The sequence below is a fragment of the Talpa occidentalis genome, unplaced genomic scaffold (genome assembly GCF_014898055.3).
Source record: "Talpa occidentalis isolate TD23 unplaced genomic scaffold, MPIMG_talOcc4v2.1 talOcc4.1934, whole genome shotgun sequence".
In the NCBI taxonomy this organism is placed as follows: domain Eukaryota; kingdom Metazoa; phylum Chordata; class Mammalia; order Eulipotyphla; family Talpidae; genus Talpa; species Talpa occidentalis.
The window spans coordinates 1-12,047 of NW_023602001.1; the positions used below are offsets into that span (position 1 = coordinate 1).

The window sequence follows — 12,047 nt, forward strand, 5'->3', positions numbered from 1 at the left end:
TTACAAGGTCAGAAGGTCATGTAATTGAACAATTAGTGACTTCTGTGCATCAGGTGTGTTCTAAGGCATAAAATCTGACCTTTCATTTGATGTTTAAATAAAAGGAATGAGGTTTATAAGCAAATTCATATCTCCTTACTGAACTGAAAGGAAATCCCTCCTTCAAAGTTTGAGGAGAGGATAGGGTCCTAGGGGGCTCTGGAGGATGGGCTGCCTAATGATTATGTGCCCTAAGCAAGATAAAGAAATGCTACTGTACATGACATGGCCATTACAAGGAGGCCAAAATAAATTTCTGTGGGGAATTAGTACACAGCAGTGATTTAAAGTTATCTGACAATGTTTACATCAATCAGGGTTTCTATGAATTGCATCTGTAGATTGCCCCTCCCCACACAGACACTGCTGTGCATCAGGTTGGACATGAGGGCAACTGATGAAAATATTTTTGTGAAGTTAAAGAGTCATCTTTTCCCTTCATTGGACATATTATGCATTCATTTTCAAATCCTACATTAAAAGTTAAAAGTTTCATCATTATGTTTGATTCCTATTTTAATAGTTTGAAAATGTCACGTAAGAGTTACAGAAGGCTGCAAAGGAAATATGAGAAGGTTCTGCTGCTCTTCCAATGGCTGCTATACTTTAGGAAGCCACATGAAATTTTCCAAGGCCATAGCTTTGGGAGGTGTAGTTTTGCATGGACTAAGCTCTAGGTATTCCAAGAGAGATACATATTGGAATTTTTAGCCTCCACAGATCTCTTGACACCTAATAGTCATTTCACCTAAATCCTCTAAGTCTGTGGAGGAAACTCTCCAGATTCGATTCATAGGACACTAATTACTGTTTTTCTTCAATTTATTTAGAATATGCGGAAAACCTGAGGAGTACCAAGTATTTCGTGATAAATGGAGGTTTGGAACTCAAAATTAGAAGTTAGGTCTTCAAAAATCCATTTTGCAGTATGGAGACATAGGTCTGGCTTACTGGCTTTTAAAGTTTTTGATTCAGGTCTAGAACGTAAAATATAATGGCTGGAATAGTGGAAAATAATCTCGCCCGGTATATGGGAAATTTAGATGTACTCAAACGCCCTACCTGGCAATAATTCTCTTTAAAGAAAAAGAAAGGAAAAAAGAGAGAGAGAGAGAGAGAGAGAAAGAACAAAAAACTTGCAGCCTTTCACCTGAAAGTTTGCACTCTGTAATAACCCAGAAGTTCAGGCCCGCACACTTTACACGTCTGAAACGAAGCACACCACGAAGCACACCTCCCTGGAGCCTGGCGACCGCTTCGCCTTAGGGCGGAGCTCAGGACAAGAGCTTTATCAACAGACAAAGTCCAGAGGATTCTTGACTTGGTGATGCATAAAGTTTTCTTCCCGATCCTACCCCCCACGTCTGCCTGGCCAGCTCCGAAATTGCAGCGCAGAGGCAACTGCGAGAAATACAGCACGCCTTGTGTGCCTCGTGTTAAATAAATCCAGGAGCAGAGAATGATCAGGCAGCTCCAGACCGGGAGAGGCTCTTCTGGAGGCGAGAGGTTAGAAAGCAGATAAGGCTTCCTAGCGCGCAGCTCACCGTCCTCCGCCGCCCGCCCAGCGTCGCCTCGGGAGTCTCTGCAGCTCGGATCCACGGAGGAAGGTGGGACAGGAGGAGGTGCAAGAGGGAAAAGACGCTGGGGAGGGAGGGGTGAGCCGAGGGGAGCTGGCGAGAGCGCCGCGCGGGGGGAGGCGGCGCAGGGGGGAGCGCGCCGGGCGCTGGAGCTGAGTGGACCGCTCGAGACCGCGGCGCGAGCAGCAGCTCCTGAGAGCCGCGAGTTGGCAGAACCGGCTGCATTTCCAGCAGGCGCTGCGCGCACCGTGCGGGCTCCCAAGGTGATGTGCCCGCAGCAAGCATCCTTGCGCCCGCCCGGGCGGCTGGACCGCGGCTGGCTTGCTCGCGCCCACCTCTCCTCCCCGGGTCTGCGGGTCTGCGTGTCTGCGCGCCCGGGTTTGGGGGCCAAGCCTGCGGGGAAGGAAGGGGCACCGTGGTCCCTGCTTGTCTCCTCCCCCCTCTACCCTCGTCGTTGCGAATGCCTGTCTTGCAGGGGCTCCCCGGGCTTCGCACCCCGTCTTTGACACTGCGCCCTCCGCCCCCCGCTTGTGTCTCCTTTCGCAGATGCTCAAGGTGTCAGCCGTGCTGTGTGTGTGCGCGGCCGCTTGGTGCAGTCAGGCTCTCGCAGCTGCCGCGGCCGGGGCTGCGGCCGGGGGGCGGTCGGACGGCGGCAATTTTCTGGATGATCAGCAATGGCTCACCACCATCTCGCAGTACGACAAGGAAGCCGGACAGTGGAACAAATTCCGAGACGTAAGTGCTGCGCACCCCGGGGCGCGGGCTCAGGGGCGCGCTGCCGCGAGGCGGGGCCCGCGGGCGGGTGGGCACCCGGGGCTGGGGCTGCCCCGACTCGCGGCGGCGCGCGGCGCCCCGAGAAGTTGGCACTTCCGACGCCCCCCTCGCGGCTGGTGCGCGGGGAAGGGCTGGCGTGCACGGGGCACGGGAGTTCAGGTGTCGCCAGGTTCCCACCCTACCTGCACCGGGCCGCTGTCCCTACTCCACCTTCCCCCCGCCCCCGGCCCCCAAGGTGTGCAAAGTGCTGGCTCTACCTGCTCAACTTTTGAATGGTGTTTCTGGCTCTAGTAAACACAGCCGCCGTGCCTGTGGGGTGCATTGCTACGGAAGTAACTAGCATCGATCCCGTTCCTAATGGTCCATTAAGGAATTTGAGGGAGCAGATAGGGAGATGTAAGATTTATAAATGCCCGCTCTCCAAGGGTGGGGGGTTGTTGGGCGCACCAGAAGGCAGAAGTTAACTGCTCCCCATGACATGAAATTGCCGATCACGGTCGGTGCTTCTGCATTAACTTTAGTACAGGGTGTGTTTACAATGCATTCGGTTACGATTTATTGCAAAATGAATAAAATCTGCAGGGGGAGGGGTGGAAGGGTTAAACTGTAGATTCCTTTGGGGACTTTTCCTAAAGGGGCTTGAAAACAGGAGCCTGGTGCAGAGACGGCCCATCCGTCTGTGCGCCTTGGAGCCGGTGGCCTTCACCTGCAGGTCGCTTTCCCCACCTGATCTGAGTGGAGCTCAGCAAACGCTGCCCGCGTGCGGAGCGCAGTTCACGTCGCGTGCAACGCGCTGGCCCGGGAGTAGAGGTCGTGCTGGCAGTAGATGGCCGCCCCCCAGCACACCCTTTAAAAGCCAGGAGGCCTGAAAGGCAGCGCGAGTGATTCAGACACAGTGCCACCCCTTCCTGTGACATTTGAGAGAATTTTTTGAGGAGTCCATCTGCAGTGCACTACGTGGGGATGAGTTGAACTTCTTTCATCATCTCACGCTGTGTCATGATTTGGGAAAATAAATGTCAGGAGCTTAGGTTAGTTTTTACATCCTGGTTCCTTTATCTCCCCACCCCCCACCTACACACACACACACACACACACACACACGCACATACATACACACCCTTCCCATGAAGTAACTGACAAGTCAGAAAGTCATAGCTAACACACGTAGCTGATTCTAGCAGAGGAATTCCTGAACACATGCTCATTTTACTTCAAAATTAAATGTAGCTAATTGATGGTAAGCATGGAAACTTGGGATGAAAAATGATAATGGCAATATTTAATGGGGGACTTCATTTTACATGTTTTAAGAAAGCTGAAACGTTTACATTGCTAAATGAACGCCTTGTAAAAGAACCCTCTTTGCACATTTGTTTCCAAGTTCATGCTAATCTTGAATATAATGACATAGGCAAGCAAGCAAATGAGATAAGTCTAAAGGTGGAGAATTTGTTTGTCATGGCCTCATTTAGGGAAAAAAATGTGAAAATTCTGCCAGTATTTGAGCAAATGTCTCAAGTTAGGACAATTCATTCCTCAATGGATGCTTTACATTTTTAAGAATGAATTTTAAATTCACCTCTGTTCAATTCTATCCTTCGCCATAAAAAAGTTTTTGTCACAGTTTACCTACTCCATTCCCCCTCTTCTGATAATCAGTTTGTCTTAATAGTCTGAAAGTTTTTCTTTGTTGTTTAGTTATCTGTTTGTTTCCTCTTTATACCACATATAAGTGAAATCATACAGTTGCAGCCACATATTGATTTTCAATAATACGCACCTGAAACTTACATAATATTATAATGCATTATTACTTCAATAAAAGTTAAAAAATAAAAATGAATTTAGGTTTTCTTCTCTAAAGCACATATTAAATCTTGAATATCTTAGTATTCAGTGACTTTGTTCAAATTACTGTATTGAGTTATAGCACTGAGTCTATACTTGGACAGTTTGTGAATGTGTTTGCTTTAGTGAGGCTGAATTGTCCTTAAGAATGAAATACTGTAGGATTCATGCAGTCAACTTTTATATAGACAGTGTAGTGTTTTATTGCTATTGTATTTTTAGCTATTCCTATATGATGGGGGAGTGAGAAATCCATTAAAATTTTGTATTACATTATATAAATGATTTTCTGAGATTTTCTAACAAATATTTGTTTGGAAGTACATGCAATACATAAAACTATAATGGTTTACTTGAAAATCTTGTATCAGGCTTTTTTTTAGATTTACTACTTTAGTAAGACAATTAATTTTTTGTAAAGATGACTTCTGGAGGGCATAGAGAAGGTAAGTGCTATCTTTTTCTCCTTTAACCACCTGTTGCTTATTAACATGATAAAATTATGCTGATAGCATGGGGTTTCCACTCAGAATGCATAATATGGAAGCCTTATTTAAACCATTCCATTGGTAATTTTCCTTCCCTTTGGGGGAATCATTAGCTTTAATTTTTTTTCTGTATCTTTCAGGAAGTTGTTTATTTTTTAGTTCATTTTTCAGCTGGAAGCACATGGTGATGAAGCATTGCTTGAAAAAAGTCTGCACAGCATAAATCTATCTTTAAGTGCTCTGCATTTGCATTGATATCTTAAATAATGGATTTGCATGCTTAGTTTATAGAAGGGAAAGAACAAAGGCATTTGAACTTTTAAAAATTAAAGTTCTTCTGATTAATTCTTTTATCCCATAAAAATATAATGAATATTTTTATTTAGAAATAATGATTTGACGTGCTTCAGCATAATTCACACTGAAATTAATTGTTACTTCTTGTGAGTGCTTTGCTCAATGACATCATTTTATAAGTCAGTCCTTAGTGAAAACTTGAACTATATCTCCTTTTGAGTTATATTTGAAAGCTAGTTTAGATGCTATTTAAAAATAAAATTTATCGTTATATTTTTATTAAGTAATTTAAGAAATAAATATTACTCTTTATATATCATATATTTGTATATATAACAAAGCCTTAGGATTAAGGAACATCGATAGGAAATAAGGAGTAGAAGAGCATAGGAAACTACCAATGATGATTCATTTTCTCGGATTCTTCACTATGCATCATATAATAAAAATAATAAAACCAAAGGAAGGTTTACAGTGACTATCAACACAGGAGAAACTTTGAGTAACTTTGACTACCCAGAACCTACAGCCCTCTCTGGATAAAGTTTTGTTGCTCTTAAAAGTGTACAAAATGACATTACATAGGCATAGAAAACTTTCATACTTTAGAAAGGAAGTATATATACTATATCATTTAGAAAATGATAATATTTTTATCAGTGTAAGCATTCCAGTAGAGAATCTAATATCATAGGATATGTTTAGTAGAGTCATTGTTTGCATGGTATTTGCCACTTTTTTGTCTCTTTTGAGTAGTCATAAGAAAAAGACACAGAATTTCTCAGTGGGGGATTGTGGGAATACCACTAACATCACCAAGAACAGTGGTAAAGGAAACTCACCCCATTCTCACACAGATAAATATATGTCCTGGCCTATTAGGAGAACTGGACATGAGGATCATTATAAGGAAACTGAGTCATTAGTTTATGAATCAAGTGGTTCTCATATTCCATATTTCAAACATTTATGTGTTATAAATCAATTAAATCATGCCCTTATCATGTAATAAATGAGTATGGAATTGGGAAGCTGATCAATCTATTGGTAATGCATGATATTGTATCGCTATCGATTTCATCTGCTATTGATTTCGCTGAAGTATGTATAGTACTTAAAAATGACAGAAAAGATAAAAAATGAGAAGCTGTAAATGCTGTATGTTGTAAGCAATATAATAAAAATATTGCATAGGTACCACTGATGCCATGCTAATTTTAAATAACATATAACAGAATCAGAATTTTACCCTTAGTTTGAAATTCAGAAAGTTATAGATTAGTTTTTCTTTTTCAATGAAAATGCTTCAGGGTAGGAGCTAATGGAGTGGATGAAGAAATGGAGCATAGAGGATTTTTAGGGCAGTGAAAATAATTTGTATTTGTATAAGGCAGATATACCCAATATACCCACAAGCCCACCATCATACCCAGAAGCCTATCATCTCAAAACAAACAATAAAAAAACCTAGTTTTTTTAAATATTGCTTGAAGAAATAGTTACCATTTGTGTTGCAAATTCATAATCAACTTCAGTTAACATTTATTCCTTACATGATTTTTCATATCCATTATACATAGTGAAAGCCATAGTATAGTTGAACAATTTAATTAAAAAAAATCAACTTCATTCTAAGTCAAAGTACATATACAACTTGAAAATATAAATGCAAGGTGCCTCAGAGGCACTCAAATATTAAGTCAACTTTTAAAAAACTGCCAGATTAGAATATATTGACTAGTACATAAATTTTTCTAAGATTCTTTTTTCTTTTATTTCCCCTTTTCACCTGAGCTGAGGTTCTACAATGTACAGATTACTTAAGAGATAATGACTAATGGGGCTGGTTACTTCCTGGTACTTACAAAGCTTTTGTGAAGCCCCCCCCCCCCCCCCCCCCCCCCCCCCGCGCCCCCCCCCCAGAGTTTATCAACTTTATTGTTACTAGGAAGTAAATAAAACAATTGAATTCTGTGTCTCTTCCAAGTAGAGTATTCTATTGTTTTAAAAGGCATTAAAATTCAGGGCCTCCCCTGGTAGCGCAGTGGTTGAGAGCTGGGTTGTGAGGCTGCCTGCAGCCTCTGCAGAGCTGGTTCGATCCCCGGCCGCTGGGCAAGGGTCCCACATGCCCCGCAGACCTCTCCTGCCTGCGCCCGCTGCTCCCCTCAGCGGTGTATTTCGTCAGTCTGTTCTGTTCCCAGCTCTGGCTCTGGTGAATTCTCCCGCACTTCTGACTGTACCCAGTGCTTGTATAAATTAATTAATTTTTAAAAAAGGTGTTAAAATTCAAATAGTGAAAATCTTTAAAGAAAACCCTCAGTGCTTTCTTTAGATTTATGGCCGACCCTGGTTGTATTTTCTGAGCAGTAGGCTTACCCATAACACTGAGGGTTCCTTCTTTGTGGTAACTTTTTCCCAAAATTATTATTTTTTATGGAGGTGTAATTGACCAATTGAATTAAATATATTTAACATGCAGGATATGATTATATCTTGTTCATATTCATTGTGAAATGATTACCTTTATGATAAGTTTAATAGTAGCCAATAGAGTTTTACCACTTTTCAACAATATGGGCTAAAAATAAAATCTAAAAAAAAATAATTTGGAAGATTTAACAATTAAACCACTATTCTTTGTGTTTAGGATTGCTTTCAACAATGCATATCCAATTGTGACCAAAAAAGCACGTGAAATAATATTTTTAGCTGTTGTAACTATTACCTCTGTCTTGACATAATTAAACACCTACTGTCTCCTTGGGAATTCTTCAGGGTTTATGCATTGCATTATGAGTATTTTCCTCTCTGTCTCTCTCTCTGTCTCTCAATATATTTTTTTAAAATATTTACACATACAAGAACTGGGATACAGGCCAGAGGTGTGGTGGTGGGGGTGAGAGGATTCACCAGAGACAGAGTTGGGAACAGAACAGGCAGATTCACCAAAGTACACTGCTGAGGGGAGCAGCGGGCGAGTCAGGAGAGGGCTTCTGGGCCATGTGGGTTGCTCCCTGTCAGGACGTGGACTGAACTCCTACTTCAGTGGCTGTGGATTGCTTCATAGGTTGAGTCTTAACCCTTTCTCCACCAGGGAGGCCCATGTCTCTCAATATATTTGATGAATATGAGCCACACCATTTACAAGCCCTTAAAAGCCCTGAATACATGTTTATACGACAACACTGGGAAAGACTATAGCATGGGCAGCGTTTTTTAAATACTTGACTATTATACAAATTGTTTAAGTCATTAGGCAGTTGACATAAAGGCAGTTGACATAGAGAAGCAATGGAGAGAAGGGTCTGTGGCTGGTGCAGCTGCCACCATCCTATTTCTTTCTTTTTTATTGAAGTAACACTGCATTATAACATAGATGCATTTTAGGTGTGCATTGTTGAAAATCAACACCTGTACGTATGTATGACCATTAAGTTCAACATTGAAAGTCTAATTCTCTCCTTCACTATATAATTGACTTCTTTTACCCCATTTTCCCAACATTCCTTCTTCCCCTTTACATCTGTTAGCTACTCACATGGTCGTATAGTATAAAAGTTTATTTTTGTTTAATTTAGTTCATTCATTTGTTTCTTTGTGTACTACATTTGAGTGAAATCATATGGTGTTTGTCTTTCTCCTTCTGACTTATTTCCATAAACACCTTACTCTCTAGGATGGCAATATTTCATCTCTCTTACAGCTGAGTAGTATTCCACCTTTACATCTTCTTAATGCACTCATCTGTCAGTGGACACTTGGGTTGTTTCGAGCCCTTGGCTATTGTGAATATTGCTGCAATGAATATGGGGGTGTATATGTTGCTTCCAATGAGTGTATTTGTATTCTCCGGGTAAATGTCCAGAAGTGGGTATAATACCTATTTGTTAACCCCAACCCCACCCACCACCATCACCATTAGCACTCTCACCAGCCAGAATTAAAATTGATTTTGTCAGGTGAAGTGTCCCAGGCTGTCAGAGAATGTCCAGTGATCTCCTTTCTGGAGTGTGACTCTTAGGTAGAGTGGGGAGTGCATTGCAGACTATAATAGAGAGTTTGAAGATAGTACAAAATGTTACCAATTTCCATTAGTTCATTCTATAAGATTAAAAATAATAAGAAAAGACAATATTTTTAACTCTCTAGTTCTCAGAACTTCTAGTGAATTATTAAGAAAATTGCAGCTACGTAGATTGGGGAATAGATTAATCTGTGTGAGTTTGCATGTTACATGTGTTTATTTCCATGCATATATAGCTCTATGCATGAATATGATATGTATTATATGTATAGACTTTATATGTGTATGTCTTCAATTAGGCAAATCAAATGGAAAATTGAAAAAGATTACATATATATTATTGATATTTTTATATGCAACATAGACATCTAAAATGTTCTCCTCCCACCCTACTCCCCCATTGGGTTTTCTGCATCTCATAAATTGATGACACAATCTCATTTGCTGTTCCTTGTGTGGTTACTATGTGCTTTCCAGGTTCTTAGGGAAGTCAGTTTGCTCCTCATTATAAGCTGAAACTTTTGTGCTTGACATGCAAAAGGAACATTGTGTACTGCTATGAAACATTTATTTTCCTACTCTTACAATAGAACTACAATAAGGCTGTTTTTGGAGCTCATGATTCTGACTCAGAGCAACATTTTATGTTCTTATGCAACTTTAGTTTTCATGATTACATGATGTGGGTTAAAATTATCTAGTACTATGCTATGTATTTATTTTTCCAGGCTGGTATTTGAATCTTCTACACACAATATACAACTGTTGCAGTGTTTACTTGCATTTTTCCATTTATGCAAATCCTTTTATCTTTTCTAGTCTTTGTACTTCTTCTAGTTTGTAGACTTGGCTACTGCTATTAGACTGTAAACTCTACAGCTATAGATAATAGTGTCAACTCCCCTCAAAATCCAACAATCAATTTAGCTTTACCACAGTGGCTGACTTAGAGTTAGCATTAGAAAAATATTTACAAAATAAAAGGATGTTTTATGCATGTACCTTGCCATGTAGACTAATTCTTAATTAAAGGTTTTTAGAACTGCTGTTTTTTATTGGCCATGTAACTTAAATGAAAATTTAATTTTTGTAAAAGATAAGATAAAGTTTCAAGTACTAAACTACTTTAGATCTGTAAGTTCCAAAATGCACCAAAATGGAACTGCTTTGCCAAAACCTGTCCTGTCCCATTTTGGAGTGGTAAAAGTAAACCATCATTTTATTCATGTTGGCACATTGGTACTTTCTTTGCCAACTCATCCCATTTGTTTATAATAGTTTCTCTTTAACCACAGAATTGTATCATTCAAATTTTTTTTTTTAAGCAAAATCAAAGACCAATATTTTCCTTTTTCCACTACTGCAGTTCAGTGAATGGCAGGGTAGGTGTATACAGATATTTCACAGTTTGTCTTCCACTTCTGCCTCACAATTGTCAGTGCCTAGTTAAAGATAGGTTACGTTCCTGCAAAATGGAGACCTTGAGTCACAGTGCCTGGATTAAGTCAGAATTTTATTTTCCTGCTGTGTCGCCATTAAAGAGTGAGCTTCCAGGCTTGGGCTATCAGGGAGTTCTCCTTAAATTGCCATTTCTTATCCAGCAGAAAGGATTTACTAGATTGTCTAGGATAAGCAGCTTGTCCTAGAATTGACCTGAAAGTTATCACACATGACTTCTATTGGTGTTCCACAGGCCTGAACTTAGTGCCATGGCTACCATAGCTGCAATGCAGGCTGGGAAATGTCATCTCTAATGAGACAGGATTAGCACTAAAGGAGATAAAATGATTCTGAGAACTGGGAGAAAAATGATGATAATGACTGTCTTATGGTAACTTGTATATTAAACATGCTCTAAATACCCCTGGATAATATCCTCTCTCCACTCTGATGCCTATTAACTATCTTGTTTTCAATTGCTTTCCTTCCTAATTTCATATTATCCTTCTATCTTCCATCCAGGGTAGAACTAGGATGCCTGGTATATAAGATTGTGGGTGTAGAACTTGAGGGCAGGTATTCATGGACTCAGACTCACGGCTAAGAGGAAATTAGGTCAGAACCAAGGGTATCACGTTCAGGAGTGCCTGCTTCTGATGATGAGTTATATTTTCTAGTGAACTCATTTAGCATTGTCTGAAAACTTTTTTTTAAGCAATGGATCTGTGGTCATATATCTAGAATGCTTTTGTGTAAGATAATAGTTACCAGTGGAAAGGAATTAGTATTCAATTCTCACACCCTTTAGTTGAAGGACCAAATAGTTTTCCTAGCCAAGCTGTATTTCCTATGGGGAAAAAAAAAAAAAAAGGAATGTACCATTAATGCAAAGAAACTTGAATAATAATAGAAATTATGCATTGTAGGACTCATGAAGCTTTTAGCCTTAGAAGTAAAGAAAACTTTTTTTTTTTTTTTTTTAGCACAAGTGTCTCTGGGACATTTGCAAGGCAGAAAATACACCAAGTCAGATTTGCCAGCTGATCCACAGAGACTTTCTTTACGCTTTCGATTTTGTATCTTGATATCAGAGATGACTGACAGCCAGGGTGGCTGAGCTCCCTGCCTGGATCATAAACAGAGATGTCAATTACACCATGTGCCCATCAGTTTGTTTATTTAAAGAAGTTTTTTTTTTTTTTAAAGATTTATTTATTTATGCATTCAAGAGCTGGGGTATAGGCTAGAGATGCGGGGTGGGGGGGTGAGAGGATTCACCAGAGACAGAGTGGGGAACAGAACAGGCAGACTGACTGAAGTACACTGCTGAGGGGAGCAGCGGGCGAGTTAGGAGAGGTCTGCTGCACAATGTGGGTAGCTCCCTAGTCAGCAGGGGATTGAACTTGTGCTGCAGAGGTTGTGGATAGCTTCATAGGTTGGGTCTTAACCCCTTGCTCCACCAGAGAGGCCCTTAAAGAAGTTCTTGAGTCCTTCCTTGATTAAATTTGTTAAAGGAAAACTTAGTAATTTAAATTATTATTTACCCTTCTCATATGC

General features: G+C 40.5%; 1 protein-coding gene across 1 annotated transcript; it reads left to right on the plus strand.

Annotated features, from left to right (window-relative positions):
- Nucleotides 1-1,808: 1,808 nt before the first annotated feature.
- LOC129146233 (testican-3-like) lies at nt 1,809-11,584 on the plus strand. The gene is made up of 3 exons (XM_054697785.1): nt 1,809-1,879; nt 2,163-2,351; nt 11,474-11,584. The coding sequence occupies exons 2-3, from the start codon at nt 2,163-2,165 to the stop codon at nt 11,573-11,575; spliced, it is 291 nt and encodes a 96-aa protein (XP_054553760.1). The 5' UTR covers nt 1,809-1,879; the 3' UTR covers nt 11,576-11,584.
- Nucleotides 11,585-12,047: the final 463 nt, after the last annotated feature.